The sequence below is a fragment of the Pangasianodon hypophthalmus genome, chromosome 13 (assembly GCF_027358585.1).
Source record: "Pangasianodon hypophthalmus isolate fPanHyp1 chromosome 13, fPanHyp1.pri, whole genome shotgun sequence".
Classification (NCBI taxonomy): Eukaryota; Metazoa; Chordata; class Actinopteri; order Siluriformes; family Pangasiidae; genus Pangasianodon; species Pangasianodon hypophthalmus.
Window position 1 is genome coordinate 24,177,224 of NC_069722.1, and position 20,849 is coordinate 24,198,072.

Sequence of the window (20,849 nt, forward strand, 5' to 3'; positions counted from 1 at the left end):
TTGTGGGTCATGAAAGTGGGTCATTCCATTTTTACCTCCCTGTGTGATGGTGAAAGTCTGTATCTATAATGTCAAGCCATTATGTAAGGAATAAAACACTCAGTGTCATGCTGTTATAGGAAATTAACCAACAATGGGATGGTATGATGATGCAGCGGTAGAGTCACCACCACAAAGTGTTTTATTCCTCTGATACCACAGCAATTTGCCTTTGATTACGGCTTTTTATTTATTAAAGAATCACAGGTCATGCTTTTCAGTCTTACTTTTCTTCACCAGCCTCTTTTTCTCTCTCTCTTGAAGTTAATAAGACAATAAACGCAGCTTGTTATATTACTGAGAAACTGCAAAGCGTAAACTCGTCTGTCCTGAAGCTGTCAGAAGTTACAGCTTTACCTCTGACTGTTACAAAGTGCTGAAACTGGAGACTCCTTCTTAAAGGCTTTTCAAAATTCCAACTTTTAACATCTCCGCTGTGCAAGTCCCTGTGAACGAACTGTTACTAGTCGCAGCTGCAATACTATCAGAGCTGCTGTTATAGAAAATTAATCAACGATCTAGAACACAACAGGTATAACGTTAATTATTTAATGCTACCTAATAACGGGGAACAGCAAGAAATTACACAAGAAATGATTTTGAACGTTTATTAGTCCACAAATATATTTAAACACTGTAAAAACTTGTCAATAAACCAAGGAAATGTAATTATGTTTAAAACACAAGCCGTGCATGATGAAAATTGTATTAATTGTCCTTTGGTTTGTTATACAGAATGGAAATGATGATGCACTGCTAGTCATATTTATGTCAATGGATGAAAATAATAATAATAATAATAATAAAGTATATTTTAAAGACAGGTCTAGAATTCAACACTGTTTGAAATACATCTGTTCAATATCAAGATCAAATTTTCATGGTACATCAAAGACCTCAAAGTGGCAGATTCACTCGTGTTCATTTATTTATTTTAGTGCAAACGTTCAAAAAAATTAAATTTAAAAATCAGGCCGCAACATTTACTCTGAAATTTCCATGTGCAAAATAGCTGTTAAGAACGAGTGGAATTAATAACTAACATTGTACCTTATTTAAGGAAAAATAATGTGTCTTTCGATTGGCACAGGACGGGCCGGAATGAACGCGAATTTTTTAACTTGTGATGCTTCCTAATGAACAGAAAGGATTTATACTACAGTAGCTATCAACTACACTGATGCTGAAAATGACTGACAATTTAATCCACAGCTTCATTAAAAAAAAAAAAAAAAAGCAGCGATTTGACATCTAATAAATTTTAAGGCCATTTGAGAGCCACCAGAATCTGAACCTTTAACGAAGATCCACGTCATGTATCAACCTAGAAGGCACATTGAAATTAAAGAAAGACATAAAACACAACAATGTGGCTACGTCCATTAAACGGCACACTACCATCATGTCTAAATACATATCTCTACATATAAAAGAAATTTAACATCCTGCATAGTATGGTAGCACGCAGCTTGGGACGTGGCCTACAAGATATCAGCAAAACCCGAAAAGAATGCAATAAATAAAGACATGACTAAAGGTAAACTGAACGTATGTGCTTTTCTGGTAAACGTACAGGCAAGTATATTTCACAATTCAACCTGAGCCCTTAGTTTGAGCGCTTAATGATGTGAAAGATGAAGATACACCAAGGAGACGTGACAATGTGCCGATCTGCTTCATCAAATACCGAAGCACATGATGATTTTTCTCGGCTTGTCACATCTGAGATTGTTCCAAGTCTGTCTGCGCTGTTTGGAGTTTTTGTACCGTGACTGCTGAGAACCAGTCGACGTGATGGAGCTGCTTCTCCACCAGTAACGCCTGAGAGAAGGTGAAGGTCACGGATGAGCCAGGTCCAGCTCCTCCAGGCCGTGTTTGCCCAGGTGGTAACGCGCCAAATCTTTCCTGGTCACCAGACCCATGACCTTTAACACAAATACAATTTGCCAACAGTTACAATCTTTATTTATTAAAGAACATGTCATACTTTTTATCCATTTATAGCTACATTTAATGTTGTGGAATTTCCATAAAACAAATTATTTCCTGTTATCACTTATATTATAGCAGCTGTAAAGTCATTGCCTCCCCAATCTCTTTTTTTTCTCTCTTGAAGTTAATAAGACCAAAAAAACCCCACAGCTTGTCATATTAGAAAAATGTAGTTACAGCTTTAAGAAATCACGTATTCACTGCACTAATTAGACCAGAGAGGATAAATCTGTGAAAGTCTGCGAAAACCGGAGCTTTGCGAACATTACAGAGAAAAAGAAACCAATTTTGCCCACAAAAACACTAGCATATGTCAGTAGTACTATGCTAACAGCATAAACCTGTGCCTTTACTGACCAGAGACCACAGCCCCGCCCTCTTGGTTCCTATTGGCTCACGAAACTGAGTTTCACAAATCAACGTTCAAAGTTAACATAAAGTTAACTTTTCAGAGTTCACGCCAGCATAAAGTGAAAGTAAGCGCTACCAGAAGCAAATGTGTGTCTTTCACATCCCACGCCCTTTCCCCTTTGGTTAAATGTTTTTGTTTGTTTTTTTTCGCCAAGTGAATTTTATTTCTCTGACTAGCTGAAAACGCAGAAAATCGCTGTAGCAAAAAAATTAATAAATGCTGTGTTTAAACTGTAAAAGTTACCACCTCTGGAAAAACAGCTCATTTTCTAAATGCACTGCTTTCAGCTAAATAACTGATGTAAATGCGTGTGACTGGCCGTAACAAGCCGTGACAGGCAGAAGCCGTGATGGTTCGTGTCCACAAAACTTCCGTATCTTTTCATACATTTACAGTTTTGTTACAGTATCTTTCAAGTGCTCGGTTCAATCTGCAGAAATACGTTGTCAAATTGAAGGCTCTGAGGTTTTTGAGAAAGGAAAGGAAAGGAAAAATAAATCTGTCCTACTTTCCTTCATACTGTGTGTAGATTTTCTGGCTGTGAACACTTACTTCATTATAATTATTTGCAATTATAATTATGCTTGGTTTACAGTATGGTGTGTACCCAGTGCTTAACTGTGTGCTAATTATGAGTAACATCTGGTACACAGCTTGCAGATACAATGCTGTCTAGAATAATTGGCACCCATCATGAAAATGAGCACAAATTAATATATAATTAGAATTATACAGAACACCTGTAAGATTGATATTCTGAGCAACTGTGTATCATTAGTGTATGTATTTATGATTTTATTTTTTGTTCAGTTTGTGCAGGTTGTTAATGAATAAACGAGTAAGAATATACATGATTTACACAAAGGTTTTGGATAAGAAGTGTGTTCTTATCCAACTCGGGTGTCCTCAATATTTTTCAATGTTAAAGGCTAAAAACAACAAATCTAACGCTGAGATTAATGTATGTTTAATTACAACTGATTCTTTTATTAATTTGGCCGTAATTGCCATCATTTTCATACTTTAGGTTTTTCTAGGTGTTTCTATCTGTTTATAATTCTAATTATTTAATTATAATGATTTATAATAAACATTAAATTATCTAGTCATCAGTATAATTTTAAATTAAAATAAAAAATTAACAAAATTACAAAGAATTAACAATTATTTATGAGGAAAACTGCAAAATGATGATAGAAGATAAAACTTCACTGATCCTGAAGGAGCTGTTTTTGTGGCAACTTATAATAATCAGTAGATTTGGAGAAAAAAAACAACAAAAAATAAAACAGCATTCCATCATAGCACTTCAACATTTTTATAAACTAGCGTGCTCGTTCCTTACCCTGTTCACATCATCAACCACCACCAGGTGCCTGAGCCCCAACGCCCGGAATAACTTAAACACACGAGGGAGGGATGTTTCCTGCAATAAATAAATACACACTCAGCGTGATCTTATTTAAAACAGAAATGGCTACGCTGCTGATAGTGAAAGTACTAAAGACTAAAGCACTAAAGAGAGCAGACCTCAGGTACGGTGTAGGGGGTGGGGTTCATAAACTCCGTCAGGTCCATCATGCACTCTCTCTCATCCTGGGAGACATGGATGGACTGGATGGGGGGGAAACGGGGATACGCGTCCCTGAAGTCCTTTAGCTGCATTCTGCGCTGGTAAAGTCGAGAGCGTGCCCTCTCCACAAACACCTACACACACACACACACACACACACACACACACACAGGTCATTCCACTGATTTTGTATTACTAAATAATGCTACGCCTCCTCCATACCTTAAAGTCAATAACCAAAAGTAAATCTTTAAGCTCTTTTTCTTTATTTTTTTTTTTTAAATCGTTTATCAAATGTTCTCAAAATCCTTATTCTCATGAGTATTATGTATCACACTCACACACACACACACACACAGACGACTAGTGAGAAAAATGGAGGGTTACAAGGGTTTTACAATATCCAGACCTCAAATAAATTTATTCTGAACCTATTTTTAGTACGAGTGCTCCATTTACCCCACAGCGCTGCCGAATTCTGGATTCTGATTGGTCAGAAGGTGTTGAGGAATTTTCTAGAACAGCAGCTCTGACAGTAGTGCAGCTTCAAACTGCAGGCTTATATAAATATATTAAATATATCTGTGATTTTATTGAGATTATATACAACAAAGTGGCATGGAAGTGTGTTGAACAGCCATGTTGACCTTGTGTTTGAGCAGGACGATGAGCTGAGAGCGCAGGATGAGGCCGCAGAGCTTCCCAGGCTGCACAAACAAACAGAAAATACACATCACTCCTGCTCCAGACGGACGCATTACAGCAATCCAAAGTGGCCAAACATAGAGCAAAGTCAGTTTGCCATCTCCAGCTGATCCTGAGTAAACACAGGAAATGGTACGTACCTCATCATCCCTGTCAGACTGCATGATTACGGGGAAACCGTTGTGATTGGTGGACGTGGCGCTGAGGACGTCCACTATGGTGCCAACCTTCTCCACTCTCTTAAAGCACGTGACTGGAGAGCTCATGACTTCTCTATTGGAGAGAAGAGAACGGGAAAACGTCATCAGTAATGTTTATTGTATCTGTATTACGTTATCGTTTTGACTTTGATACATTACCAAGTACAGTAACACAATGACCTGATACCAAGAACCAACACTACAGCCAGAAAAACTTAAAAACGCTTCTCCGACACGAACCACTGAAGTGTACAGCACAATGGAGTTTACAGAACGCTAAAGTGTAATGAATACTCAAGTCTAACGAATTCTCAAATGTACGGAATACTCAAGTAAAGACCACTGATGTGTAGGGAATACTGAAGTGTACGGAATACTCATGTAAAGAACACTGATGTGTAGGGAATACTGAAGTGTACGGAATACTCATGTAAAGAACACTGATGTGTAGGGAATACTGAAGTGTACGGAATACTCAAGTGTACGGAATACTCAAGTAAAGAACGCTGACGTGTAGGGAATACTGAAGTGTACGGAATACTTAAGTGCTCGGAATATTCAAGTGTACGGAATACTCATGTAAAGAACACTGATGCGTAGGGAATACTCAAGTGTACGGAATACTCAAGTACAGGAAATACTCATATATACGGAATACTGAAGTGTACGAAGTACTCAAATGTACAGAATACTGAAGTGTAAGGAATGCATTAAATGTAGAGCATATTCAGAATACACTGATGTTCAGAATACTGTGCTTGGAATACTGAAGTGTAGGGAATACTCAAGTGTACGGAATACTCAAGTAAAGAACACTGACGTGTAGGGAATACTGAAGTGTACGGAATACTCATGTAAAGAACACTGATGTGTAGGGAATACTGAAGTGTACGGAATACTCAAGTGTACGGAATACTCAAGTAAAGAACGCTGACGTGTAGGGAATACTGAAGTGTACGGAATACTTAAGTGCTCGGAATATTCAAGTGTACGGAATACTCATGTAAAGAACACTGATGCGTAGGGAATACTCAAGTGTACGGAATACTCAAGTACAGGAAATACTCATATATACAGAATACTGAAGTGTAAGGAATGCATTAAATGTAGAGCATATTCAGAATACACTGATGTTCAGAATACTGTGCTTGGAATACTGAAGCGTATGGAATACTGAAGTGTACGGAATACTACATACACAGGTTTTACACAGGAAACACAATGTACTATGGTTATATTAGATATCAAAGTAATATTAAAATGAACTTTCACTCAGTACCATCCCAGGTGCACAAAGAGATAACATCTTTGGAATGCGTCTCATCCTCATGTGACTTTCAAGCGAATTAATCAGTAAATGTATGACCAAGAGGACCTGAAGTTATGTGGCATGATGTAAGCACATAGCATTTTGCATTACAGGAAGATATAAAAGCAAACTTGTTTTTCCTGGTCAGATCGTCAAAACAGTCTGGTTTAGTGAGGGTAAAAATGTACATTACCTGGCGGTCAGCCAGTGAGAAGTAGCAGGGGCTTCCCAGTGGAGGAAAGGAACACTCTGCAGCCTAATGTGGATGTCGTAAAGGCCCTGTGAATGATAAAACCACAACAATATGCAAATACACACATTTGGACTACAAGAAACCAAAGTTCGGATTTGAAATGACAGTCAAACTGTGCGTGAAGGACATAATTAACAATACGCACTTCTATGAAGTAATCCCCCACGATCTTGGCCGTCATCAGCACCAGCATGATGGGCAGGCCGTAGGTCACGTTTCCGGTAGCTTCCACCAAGATGACCGTGAGGCTCAGGGTCATTCTGACGATGCCTCCTGCAAAACCACATGAAAAAAGCTTTCATCTCACACACTCATGCCTTACTGTAAAGCAGTAAGATGGCACAAGGAAGCTTAGCACAAGGAAGCGGTCATGAATGTCAGACATGTCACCAAATCACCTCTGACTCACCGAGTTGCGCTGCAGCTCCCATTAGGGCGTACTTCCCCGGATCTGCCCAAATCTTAACAAACAACAGACTACAATCACTCAACAAGACTCAGCTGATCTTACAGTGAAGTCACACGATCTTACACACAAAAGAGGATCTGCTTAGAAGGAAAAAACGGAGCATTAAATAACATGATTAAAAAGCACAGAACAGAGACGAATTCAGGACATCATGAAGTGTTTCATTCCACTTATAACCCAATGATCTGTCAACCATTCGTCACGTCATACTTTTTATCCCTTTATAGTTACATTTAAAGGTGTGGAATATCCACGAAACAAATTAGTTCCTGTTGTCATTTACGCTACAGCAGCTATATACAGTCGTTCTCTTTCTGGCCTCTTTTATTAATAAGCTAATAAGACAAAAAAAGACAAACCATAGCTTGTCAGATTACCAAGAAACCACAAAGCGTAAACTACTCTATCTGTTACGAGGCGCTGACACTGGAGACTCCTTTCATAAACATTAAATAAATGTCTCCTCATAGAAAACCTCAAACAATTACACACATTGTTTAATCTGGTTAAGTGGAGCATCTGCTGTACAAGTCCCTGTGAATGAGCTTTTACTATAGGAACGATGACAGATCAGAATGAGCTCATTAATATAAACATATAATATGACCAATAAGACTCGCCGTGCATTAGTACACTTATTATTACACTGATTATAGTCAGTTTTTCTCACATTATTTTATTTCAACACAACAAACTGATCTGACAAAAAACATCAGTCAAGATGTTAAATTTTTTCTTCTAGAACATGAAGCATGATATACTTTCCATATAAAAGGAACATTTCCAACACAAAATCATACTCAAACTCATATTTTATCATTAAAAAAGGTCAGTGGTAGATGCCTTAATGTGGGCTCTGTTTGGCTCTTTATGTAGTGTTTAAACTCACTGAAATTTTATTGGGGGATATTAAGGTCAGCACGATGCCGAAGAGTCGCCCCCACGCCGCCCCAATGAGCAGCGAGGGGATGAAGACCCCCGCTGACACTGTCAGGCCGTAAGTCCAGCACGCCAGGAGGAAGTAGGTCAGGGTGAAGAGTCCCAGAGTCAGCAGGTTATAAGTGCCTGTGAGGAGGAGGAGGAAAAAAACAAATTAAAAATAGTGACAGAGAAGCAGAATTATTACACCATAACAAATCAAGACACCTAACGTCAATAACCCTGGACAGACGTCACATGCATAAAAACAGAACAATGTTTCAATACTTCTTGCATTGCTGCTTTCAGTGAGAATGTTTAAATGGAATACAAATGGTTTTCTTGGACTGTACCAACTGATAATGATTTTCTATAACAGCAGCTCTGACAGTAGTGCAGCTGCACATCACAGATTCATATTAATGCACTCGTTCTTTATTGAAAAACATTACTGTTTCTATGGCAACAGCTCATTCACAGGGTGTGGCGGACGTAAAGGAGACATTTATTTAACATTTATGGAAGGAGTCTCCAGTGTCAGAAGTAAAGCTGTAACTTGAGGTTTTCATGGCAGAGGAGTTTACGCTTATCTCCATTACGCTAGGAGCAATGAAACACACACACACACACACACACACTCACCTGGTGGACTATGAAACAGACTCATCACACTCCTCTCAGGTGTGTTGAAGAACGTCGTTGCCATTGCGTTATATTCTCCATCAGCACAAAAGAGCTAAAACGCAAAGACATTCCCTTAACTGTGAACTGTGCTCTGTATTTTCACTAAAATTAAACTAGTCTCTAGTCTCTAAACTAGCTTCTAGTCTCGCACCACCATTAAAACAGTATTTGCATAAGTCTTTAAAAAAAAAAAATCTGAAATAATATATCCACCTGTAGAGGATATTCCTCTAATGACTCCTTCTTCAGCGGCTGGCAGTCGGTGGAGAAATAAATCATGGTGAAGGACACGGAGGCCGAAACGGCAGCAACCAGCATGGCCTCCATCACCTGCAGGTACCGCCGGTGCACGTACCTGACAAACACCGACCGGTTATGGCTCATAAGTGAACGTCTGAGCGAATTTTGACATCTCTAGCCTGTGATGTCTTTACCTGAGGCTTTACCTGATTCGGAATATTGTCAGCCAGTAATTGAGGACGTTGAACAGTGCTCCCAGTAAACCACCTGACGAGAGAAGGTGGAGAAAGTGGAAAAATCTATCAGTGTTCACACTTTTTTAAATAATCATAGCATTATTAAATACACATTAGGACAGCTTTAGCTTACCAATGGCTCCCATTAATATGAATAGAGGAATCTCATAGAGATTATACTGCACACTCTGCAAAAAAAAAAAAAAAAGAAAAAGTACACCACAAAACAACAATGATTACTGGCACTGTTTAATAAGTTCACAATTTTCTCCTAAACTGGATGAAACTGATGTACACTCTCAGATCTGCAAGCAACGACTTAACCTAACAAATGTAAAAGAAAAAAAAAAACAAAGGCATTACCATTATTTGAGTTAGAGTTTTTAGAGTTCTTTGAGTTATTAGAATAAATCAAGTTGTTTGTGTTAATTGATGTGTTAGAAATATATGAGTTTTAGAGCTATAAGAGTTATTAGTTATTAGATATATTTTTCCAGGTGTCTGAGTTGAGTTATTAGAGTTATTTGAGTTGTTATTTTTAGAGTTATTTGAGTTGTTAGTTATCTGAATTATACAAGTTGTTAGTTATGTGAGTCATTTGATTTGTTAGAGTTATTACAGTTATTTGAATTATGAGAGTTATTTGTTATGTGAGTTATTTGAGTTGTTAGCTGTTAGAGTTATTTGAAAACTTACTTCCGAGGCAAACGTGCCAAAGTTGATGAGACCAGGGTTAGAGAGCTCCCCCAGTTCCCCCTTTTGGATACTCATGAAGAAGTTCAAGGTGAAGGTGGAGATCATTGATGCAAAGAACTAGTTTAAAAAAGAAAAGAAAATTAAGAATGTGAAAATATCCCCACTGTTGGTCTACTCTGTCAATACTGAAAATCTGACACTTTAAATCATATGACTTTTACATGTCTTTTCCATGCAAGTCATAGGGTCAGCATATTAAAACCTCTTTTATACCTGGCCATTGCATGCATCCTGTATCTGGATTGGATCATGATAAGATATTAACCATACTTAGTTAAATGTGTCACTGGTTAAGTGGATAGAAATCTGATTTCTGTAAAATGCAAATCAGATCATAAAGCCTGACACTGTGTTGTTCCTCTCTTCAAGGTCTATGATCTATGCTAAAGATGACAGCTGCTGTCCAGTGTGCAGATGGAGTTACACTTGTCTGGTATAACTGGTGCTTAATATTCATTTAAAGTGGTTTGAGTGTTGATTGGATTTAAATCTGTTTCAAATGCATCTGGTGTGTTTACAAGTTCAGCAGGTTTACGTGGATAATCACTAGACGGTATACAGAATACAGTACAGAAGACTTACTGAAATTATAAACACAATTCCAAACTACATTATTAATCGTAAATGAGCAGCACATCACTCACAATCCTCCAGGTGAGCATCTGATTCCAGAACGATGCTCCTTCCTCTAAACTGAACAGAACTCCACCTGTACGAAAGAGGAGGACAGAACATGTGGACCAGAGATATAAGGAACCAGCTGATATCGCATTTACTGCTGCTGCTGCGCCATATCGGAAGATCCAGATTCTACTGTAAGCCAGTGTAAGTCTATGGAGTGATGCAGATTCAGACTGCTAACATCGTCTGTAAGTTATCTTTGTTAAAGACGTCATAAGATCTCTCTCTTTCTCATCTATCTGAGAGGAAAACATAGTCATATATCACAGAAGACGTTTAGGACAGTGTGCTTATCAACCTGCTCAATCATGGATACTACTTCCTGTTCTTACAAACAAAGAGCCTCATTTAGCAAATGAAAGTTGTGTGTAAATGTTTTCGTTGGCGAACTGAACTGAAAATCCCCACCAGATTTATAAAAGTCTGGCTGATTTTCTTGTATGTTGAAAAATGGCAATCAGCCGTAAATGACCAAAAAAATTCATGGCACAGCTGATTCACATTTAGCCACGCCCACAAAACACCATAAAAGGCAAGCAGCTAGAAATAACAAAATGACAACTAAAAGGTGAAATCCCCTAAGCACGACATGTGCTAAATCTTCCAGTAATGCAGCTCAGCCATTGCAGTGTGTCAGCTACTGCAGACACACACTAACTCTTCCTCCTTTTATAGGGTGCCATTATTTTTGCCCAAATTGAACGGCTAGTCTTATTTGTCTTAAATTATGGATTTTTTTTTTTTTTCTTTCAACTCATTCACATGAACCGACAAATCTAAGTTTTACAAAATTTTCATTAAATTTTTGTGCGTAATTGAAATAAATAAGCAATTTAACCTAGACAGCGCAATATAACATCGCAGAAACTCATCGCCACTACGATTTCTACAATTTCTGCAGTTTCTACAATTTGAATCTGATCAACCGAGGTTGACATTAGTGAGTGTCCTTATATGTAAATTTACACAAACTCAGAAGGGAAATGTAGAATACCAAAGTTTTTTTCCAAACTAACCGGCGTTTCATAAATATTACATTTCTTGTGTAAATGCTCCTGTGAACAATTTACGAAAAAATTTCTTTGTTTCCAGTTTGGTAAATGAGACGCAAAGTGCGTAGGCGTCTCACCAACAGGAGCTCCAAAGGCAGCGGAAACTCCAGCAGCAGCTCCGGCGGAGACAAAATCCCTTTTCTCCGTGTCTCTGCGGAAATACTCGAAGATCTGCACGCAGTCAGACAATTATGACATCATAAGCAATATGGCCGACGTCTGAATATTATAGATCAACCCAAAAAGTTGGGATCACGCATTGCGTTTTTACCTTGAAGTCTTTTTTCAGGGAAGTGCTCCTGCCCTGGGACACTCCGGCTGCCACGACGGCTCCCGAGTGGATCATCGGCCCTTCCTGGTGGGAAAAATAAGACCGGGAAAATAACTTCTCTGGCATTCCCATGCAACTGTCACAATATTTGCAGATATTTTCCAGTCTTTAATCTGGGAAGTGAAAGGGCACGGTCCAGCTGGCAGGACATCAGTGCCACTTGTGAGCAAGATCATGAGACCGAGCTACAGTCGTGGCCTGGGATAACATTTTGATAACATCACAGGATGAAAAACAAACTGTATTAGATCACGAGAAGCAAATAATGACAATTTTTATGATCGTTTTCATTTATATACTTTATATAGAATATAGAAAAATAATCCAAACACAATGTTATATTTTCATTTGCAGAGGAACTGTGACCTGCTTTTTGTCTTACCTTCCCCACAGCAAGGCCTCCAACCACTGAGCAGATCACACCACACACTTTCACCACCAGAGTCTGCAAACACACGCACACACACACACACACGCACACACACACACAAATGGCTGACATGACCAACCAATTCCTGTTTATCGTTTGCAAAACACACAGAGACCAACATAATGCAATATCTGAAACTCAAATCTATGTCTTCCTCTTATTTAGAGGAAGAAATTAGATTTTTCTTTTGGGCCCTCTTTGTTTACTTCTTGCAAAAAAAATATTGGCACCCTTTAAGAGAACCACAAACATTTCTGACTGTATAAAATAAACCTTACACATATTAAAAAAACTTTCACTCAAACAAAAACTACTTATCTTTCCTCAAACTAAAATTGATTCTTAAAAGAACTTTATTTTTTTATAGTATTATCTTCCCTTAAAACTTATGTGGCAAAATTATTGACAGTCTTTAAAATACATCATGTTTTAAATGGCTATCAGCATCCAGAAACGTTATCGCTTCCTTTAATCAAAAACAAGGCTGCAAACAGGTCAAATCCCTTCAACCATGCATCATCATGGGAAGGTAAAAATATTGGCACCCTTCTTGGGCAAAAATGACGGCACAAAATAAACACTACGCAAGATGAAATTCCACTTTAAATAGAAACGCATAAAAAATTATCATAACGAGAAATTATTGACTCCCCTGAAGAACAAAATTGATAAATGATAAAACAAAATTCTCTCAAATAGAAACTGTGTATATTTTCCTCAAGATCTCATAAGAATTAAATTTTTTCATTCTTATTCTTTCTTCTAAAATAGTAGCAAAAATATTGACACCCTTAAAAATGTTCTTAAAAATACATAGGTTTTTTAAAAAATCTTTATTGTTATCAGATTTGGGAAATGTATTGTTTTCTTTGACCAAATATGATGCTGCAAAGATATAAAACCCCTTCACTATCCTTTTTCGTATACTTACAGCAAAAGTATTGGCACCCTTCAGAAGTTAGGATCATCATTTTTTTTTTTTATTTTATATGAGTGATTATTACTGCTCCCCTCAATGGTGAGGAAGATGATGAGAGATGAGGGAAAAAAAAAAAAAGCCAATAAACTTTAAACTGGACAGTGTTTAAAAACTAACTATACAGCATGCCATATGTGTTTAAACCCAACTGCATTTTTAAGAAGGGTGCCAATAATTCTGGACGCGACTAATTACAGTAAGTGATCACCTTAAGCCGGACGACTCGTGGCATCTTCACTCCGTTTAGGTAACACTTGATCTGTGGAATCCCGCTTCCTGCAGCGATGGGCTAAAAATACACACAACCATGTCACACGCAACGAAACACAAACGTAATCTACAAGTAAAAAGAATGGATTAATAAGTAGAAAATATTCTAACATAAGATTGAGCATGATCCAAAACCTGTTCAAAGGATATAAGCTACAAGTTACAAAAGTAAATGTTGGATGTAGAACTTATTACAGAAAATTTAAATATCATTGCAGCTGTTTGAACTGATATCATTTTGCTTTTTTTTCTACCATGAGATAAATTATTAAGACCTTTCTTTTTGTTACACGGTAATAACGAAACTGCAGTGAAACCACACACACTAAAAGGCTTTGTATACTTCAATATGTCATTCTTCTTCGTTTTGTCCTGCGGGTGCATAAACTTTTGAACCAAAATAAATTGAGTAGTCGTGTGTAGTACGAGAACAAACAAATCTTTGAATTGAACCACACGGACAGCAGGATGAACCTCCAGCATTAACACAACTCTTCTCACAGCAGATTCATTCACTGCGTCTGTCTGACATGGCGCATATTTCAGCACTTAAACCGTAACCACAGCGATCCGAAAAGAAAATGTGGTCCAATACAGCACATTTACACTGCAAGACAAACAAAAAACACAGGTACTTCCCCAATCTGAACAGTGTTTCACAAGGAATAACATAAAAAAGAAGAAGAAGAAGAAGAAGAAGAAGAAGAAGAAGAAGAACATAATGAGAACATAAGGTTAAAAACAGCATACACTGATAGCAAATAAATAAAAAAAAAAAAAAAAAAAGAAAGAAAGAAGGAAAGAAAGAAAGAAAGAGGTACTTATTGCTTTGCAAGGGATCATTAAAAAAAAAATAGAAATAAATGTCTTTATTTATTTTGAAAGGTGTCGTCAGAGTAGAATAACAAAAGAAAAAAGAAAAAAAAAAAAAGTTACCCCAATTTCAAAAGTGTTTGGCAGGGAATAAAAAACATGTTTTTTTATAAGCAAATTAATAATAATAAATAATAAATAGTACCTGTCATTTGTTCTATTAAGCAATAAAATGTGAAACATTTCATTAAGTTGTGTTTGTTCATTTACATGCAATTAAACACAAAGAATTAATAAGAATAATATTATTTTATGACGCTGACCTCATCACCACACGGGCTGGATTTTATAAGAAATAATAAGAAACAAAACAGGGGTAAAACAATTGGTCTTTTTTTTTTTAGCACAAATAGACGCAAAAACAAAAACCGATCAATGAGTTAGAGTCGAATCATTCCAGTGAAGCGAGCTGAGTAACTCGAATCACTAAAATGAAGTGAATCACAGACAAACATTTACCTCAATGAAAGCGACGATGATGGATCCGAACATGACGAAGGCCGAGTTGAGGACCACCCACAGGAGCAGAGAGACGGACAGACCTCCATCTTCGGTGAATTTCTCAATGTCTGGTTGTTTAGTTGAAGACGTCATTAATATTCATAATAATTTAACAAAGACATTCAGAGTTCAGATCCCGAAAGGTGACTCTCAGACTACATATATATATATATTTTTTCACATTTTCACAGATTACTGCACAAACAGAGGCTAGTAAATATTTACTGAAGGATGTATATAGTAGGTAAAGTTTTTTTCTACAGCAGCATTTCAGGGTGTAAAAAAGTCTTTTTTATGCAATTTATTAAAAATAAACATACAAATGCACATATAAATGCAGTGCAAGGTATAATTTAAAAAAAAGTTCAATAGAACACAATCACATTTCAAGAATGAATGAATGATTCATTCGTATAATAAATAAATAAAATAAATAAATGATAGATAGATAGATAGATAGATAGATAGATAGAGTTGACTGCCAGGTATTTTCTGCCTAGGGTTCTTTTTTTTTTTAAACATTACAGCATTAGAGCGGCAGTACGTAACTTTTAGAGATCCCTCTGTTAGAAATGTACTATTGCAAGCAACTCACAGGAAAACATTTTTTTACCATCAGTACACTGATAATGCATGACAAGCTAAAAAAAAAATGTAATTAATTAAAAAAAATCCCCAAAACTCTGAATTACCCTTTTAGGCTTTCCTGAGATGTACATCCTGATTCCGCCACGCGAGCGTGATCATACTGGACATCACCAGAAGAGTTCACCTAACATTAGCTTCTGATTCATTAATGCTAATTTATTCTGTTAAGAAAAGGTTACATACTGCCGCTTTAAATCACAAGGCACGTTGGTGACGTATAAGTATAATGTTTATTATTATATTTTAGCATTTTAAATGATCCACTCAATCACTGTGCTTTGATTAAGTTTATATTATGTTGTATTATATTATTTTGCTGAGCATGCTGTAGGAATAAGGATACCCTCCTTGACCACCTTGTACTTCGCTCCAGCCAGTTTCTCCACCACAACGTCGATGAAGCAAGCGATGAGTCCCGTCAGGATGCCAATGAGACCACAAATGAACCAGCGACTGATCTCCAGACATCTAAAGCCCTGAACACACAAATATCATGAGAATTCATAATAAATATATGAAATTATGTAATATTAGTCGTTTGTATTGTGTTGGTTTGTCACTGACCATGGGACTCATGCGCCTTTCTTCCTCCAGAAACAGCTGATTCTCGCTGTTGTCGTAGTCCAGACTCTGAAACAAACCGCGATGCACGTGTTAATAACACTTAGACCACGGCACTGTTCAGCTCCGAAGCCTGATTGGTTTGTAACAGTCAGAGGTAAAGCTGTAACTTATACGCTTTTATGCGTTTGGACTTATTTCTTCAAGAGATCGAGAAACATCGAGGCTGGTGCGGGAACAACTGTTTGTAGCTACTATAATGTAATTGATAACAAGAACAAGAACATTAAATGTAACTATAAACAGATGATTATTTAATGAACAAACAAATTGCCATTATTGGAAAATTGCTGTGGTGTAAGAGGAATAAAACACTTTAGGACATGCTGTTATGGGAAAATAATCCATTTCAGGATGGGAACAGTAGCTCTGCTTGATGACATCATGCTCTAGTGATTACTTTCCTATAACAGCATGACACGGAGTGTTTTATTCTTTAGTTTATGTGACACTTACAGGTCTAAATTTATTAAAAAAAAAAAAAACATTTTTGATGCTATTAACCATCTACGCACATTCTTTCCCAGCTTAATTGAAGTCACGTCATACTGAAAGCTCCCGATTTTACAAGCGTTCCACACCAGGTCTAGACTTACAGCCTCGTGTCCTCAGAGGTCGGGACATTTTAAGCAAATTACCTCATATTTGAGCGAAAGCAGCTTCTCGTTGTGCGGAATCTCACTCGGTCGGTGCCTCACAGGGTCCTGCTGGGAGAAAAAAAGAAAATATTATGACAGAAACATGGATAGTTTTTATTTATTAACCATTACTGGATAGTGCGTACAGTTAGAGCTGGAATTACTGGCACGCTTCATGTTGCTCAATTTCATGAGGGGTGCCAATAATTTTGGAATTGACGGTGCATGAGTGATATCAAGAGTTTAAATACATGGGAAGATTGTATAGTGTTATTTTAATGTAATATACTTTCAAGGTGTGCAATTTTGTTCTGTAAAACGCTTGATGCAAAATTATTGGCACCCTTCACTGTACATGTGGTATTCCTTTCTGCTCATTTTAAAGAAAGGTGCCAATAATTATGGACTTGACATTCTACGAGAGTGAGGGTTTAAGCAAAAAGAGTGGATGTGTAGCTTTATTTTAAATGCAGTCTTCTTTTAAGGAGTGTGATTTTGTTCTGTAAAAAAAATGCTTGTTTCAAAATTATTGGCACCCCTCACAGCTGTAAGAGTTATACCGTTTTGCTAATTTTCATGAAGGGTACCAATAATTCTGGAGTTGACACTATGTGAGAGATATTTTGTGTTTAAAGATACTATAGAAAGGCTGTGAAGTTTGATTTTAATGCAATATACCTTCAGGGAACAAAATTTTTTTTTCAGTAAAGACCTTTTTTCCAAAATTATTGGCACCCCACATGCTGCATGTGTTGTTCTGTTTTGCTCATTTTCCGGAGTTGCCATTGCATCAGTGATATTTTAATTTTAGACATATGGGAATGTTGTATAGTATTATTTTAATGTAATATTCTTTCAAGAAGCACTTTTGCCTATTTTCAGAAGGGTGCTAATAATTCTGGACATCACACTGCATACGTGGTATTTTGAGTTCACATATATGGGAGCTCTGTTTAGTTTCATTTTAATGCAATATTCTTTCAAGGAGCGCAATCCCGTTCTCTTAAACACTTGCTGCAAAATCTCCAGATATTACAGTGGGTTTGAAGGCTTTGTGTGATAAAATATCCCCTTTTATCACAAAAAAATATTTGTTCAGAAAATACTGTTATTTAGAAAAAGACATTTCATATGAGGTTGAAAATTATAATTAGACAAGGGTGCCAATAATTCTGAAGCTGACTAATCATACCGACACTCATGCCAGCAAAAAGTATGTCAGACGAAATAAGAATAAGACTGTCTCGTTTTGGTAAAGGAACCATTTCTAAAACTAGAACGCTGAATCAGATTTTCCTCCAGAGTTGAAGTGTGTCAGTAAAGCGCTTTAGTTTCTTCAGCGAGAAATATTTAGACAAAGGCTCTTTATGACCGTCTGACTGTTTATTCAGCACAGATTACAGCCTGGACTGTGACCCAGAAGTAAAATGCATTTCAGAAACATTTAAACGAGCCGTTCTTGGTAAGCAGCTTATTAAAGGCCCCATGAAACGAATTGAGAGGTATGATTTGATTTTAAATGTTGAAGTATTTCCTTTTGAAACAGCCTTCACACACGACTGCCTGCTTTAAACAGGACGATATCTTAGACGCCGAGTGTTTTTTTGGAGTTAGTCTGTAGGTGTTTGAGGTGAGGTCGAGCGTCAGTGTTGCCGGTGGTGACGGAGAGCTTCAGGGTCGTCACCGGGACACATCTGACATGTCTGAGTGGTAGATAAAATAATATTACGGACTCTTATTGATGGAGAAGCACAAACAGTGTATAAAGATGGAATTCTTCATCAGTCTGAGGTAGTAACTCCGTCCTCTTCCAAATCAGTGAACTCCAAATATTTATTCTACACAAAGGATGGTTAGAAAATGGAAAAGTGCACAGGAAGATGCACAGCCAAAACACACACACACACACAGTTGAACCATGTTTCCTGCTAACGAGCTTCTACTGTAGAGCAAGACACACACTCCAGGGGCAGGACATGTACTTTCTACAGTGCATTTAACTGGATGAACTCAAGACAAGTATCTCCAAGGATAAGAATTTCTCCAAAACTATTTTTTTTAATGCACTATCATACTGGTATCTATAACTCTAAGGGACAGATACAGCAAGCTCTGAAACACCAATCTGGTTGCCAGAGCAGCTAACCACGAAGAGGAATAATGAATAAACTTGCCCATAGAAACTGGAGTGTGTGTACATACGGGGATTTACAGATACCACCAGGCACCTGAGGGAAAAAAAATAAGCTGCCACTCTGTTGATGTAATCTTTTCTAATGTTAACATCTCGATTAAAGCTAAAACAGATGAATGGTAGCTTTTTTTTTTTTTCCTGCAAAGTGCCTAGTGGTTGCAAAAAAACCCTGTACACACACACACACACACACACACACTCACACTCTGCCGTAAAACAGTCTGTGCATCTTTCAAGTGGAAAACTTGAGTCTAGATGACCAGCTATAATGTTATTAATGTGAGACATGGAAGGGGGCGGGGCTTCCTGAGAGTCAGTTCATGTCAGTTCAATCGTCAGTCATTCCCGACTCAAACGCTGATTGGCTCATTGTGGTTTTTATTAGGAAGGAAAGAAGACGTACTGTATTTTTGACTAATAACTCATCTCAGCGTACTCTGACGCAGTAATGCAGAGCGTAAAGTTTGTCAGGTCTGAGTTTCAGACGCACTTTAAGGATTGTGTGTTTTTTTTTTGTTTTTTTTTTTACCTCTTCTGTCGTTATGGCCTCCTCCTCCAGATCCACAGTGCTCATCCTGCCTATGTGAAACATACTGCTTCCAGATGTCTATAAAAACAAACAAACCATGCATCATTTCAGAGACAGAGACACGTCTTCTGGCTTTCTGATCAGGACCCAGCTTTACATAATAAGACCAGTCACTTCTGCAATTTTTTTTTTTCCCAGTGTGCAAATAGGAAGCAGGGATTTGTGCCATTCCAGGATTGCAAAACATCTGCTCTTAATGCAATCTCACAAAAATGAAAGTACTGCTGTCTTTAAGGATATTTTATAGCTTTAAGCACAAAATGACAAGATCAAAATCATGAATGCATGCCAAGTCAAGTCACCTCCCTATCTAGACAACAAGATAACTAGGTTAACTGCAGACATCTACATCCCTGTCTCCATCCCTGGCAGAGACATAAATCACCTGCCTGCAAAAAACAAACCAAACCCAGACTGTTTTCACCCTGATGATTATTTAAGCATGTCTCTGGCTGTCCCAGGGCTAAGTGTGAGCTGTTGTTTGTGCTGTTGTTTGTGTTGTTGTTTGTGTTGTTGTTTGTGTTGTTGTTGTTTGCTAACCTGCCCGCTGTATCTGCTCTCCTCTGCCCCGTTCAGAAGCGGCGTCCCTTCTCCAGACCACGAAACCTTCTTCGCTATGTTGTTAGCCATGTCGGTGGTGTTTTTTAAAAAAAGTGTCAAACTTTATTAATATGTTTAAAGGTGTTAAAATGAGCCTGCTAAGGCTAAAGAACCACCTGGAACGCTCCGTCCTCCATGACTAACTATCATACGCAGTCTCGTGACAGAGCGCGAGACAGTCCACGAAGAAGAAACACGGAAGTAAGAGCGAACTACACATGGGAAATGTAGTTTTTTAAACACAGAGCTAATCAGCCAACCGTGGCGGCCATATTCACGATATTTCTATTGGATGATCAAATATTATGTGTAATACACGTAATATACTCACTCAACGTACTATGTATACATATAAAATGACACTTATATATATACAATATACAATGACACTTGATTGAGTCCATCTTGTTTGATTTGATTGGAGTTTGGATGCTAGGGGATGCTGTATCTCATTTTTTTTTTTAAATCCCAATCCTTTATGTGTAAGTTAAATTCCATTAGTATTAAATAAAATGTCTTTGTGTGCTGTAGCATTACAATTTCCCTTCACAATTTCCCTTCACTGTTCCAGCATGACAATGCCCCTGTGCACAAAGCGAGCTCCATGAAGACATGGTGTGTGAAGGTTGGAGCGGAAGAACTCGAGTGTCCTGCAC

At 37.6% G+C, this 20,849-nt stretch overlaps 1 protein-coding gene across 2 annotated transcripts; it reads right to left on the reverse strand.

The window, feature by feature from the left end:
• Nucleotides 1–633: 633 nt before the first annotated feature.
• On the reverse strand, nt 634–20,382 carry clcn7 (chloride channel 7). Of its 2 annotated transcripts, none has more exons than XM_026947090.3 (25): nt 20,134–20,382; nt 19,534–19,611; nt 16,811–16,876; nt 16,116–16,181; nt 15,895–16,027; nt 14,862–14,971; nt 13,468–13,548; nt 12,233–12,295; nt 11,791–11,874; nt 11,597–11,690; nt 10,431–10,495; nt 9,727–9,843; nt 9,164–9,218; nt 9,001–9,061; nt 8,768–8,909; nt 8,513–8,606; nt 7,842–8,017; nt 6,893–6,944; nt 6,629–6,756; nt 6,424–6,509; nt 4,862–4,994; nt 4,664–4,723; nt 3,974–4,150; nt 3,789–3,869; nt 634–1,964 (listed from the first exon to the last, which is right to left on the reverse strand). In XM_026947090.3, exons 1-25 carry the CDS (start codon nt 20,221–20,223, stop codon nt 1,878–1,880), a joined length of 2,379 nt encoding a protein of 792 aa, XP_026802891.2. In that variant the 5' UTR covers nt 20,224–20,382; the 3' UTR covers nt 634–1,877. The 2 variants fall into 2 exon arrangements, with proteins under 2 accessions (XP_026802891.2, XP_026802890.2); XM_026947089.3 differs by having other exon boundaries at nt 16,811–16,879.
• Nucleotides 20,383–20,849: the final 467 nt, after the last annotated feature.

Excerpts from the sequence above, each read along its gene's own strand:
- clcn7 (XM_026947089.3), bottom strand. The coding sequence starts at position 20,223 with ATGGCTAACAACATAGCGAAGAAGGTTTCGTGGTCTGGAGAAGGGACG. Across the intron at positions 8,607-8,767 it reads TAGAGGAATATCCTCTACAG|CTCTTTTGTGCTGATGGAGA; the intron begins GTGGATATATTA and ends TTTGCGTTTTAG. Across the intron at positions 6,757-6,892 it reads GGGAGCTGCAGCGCAACTCG|GAGGCATCGTCAGAATGACC; the intron begins GTGAGTCAGAGG and ends GTGGTTTTGCAG.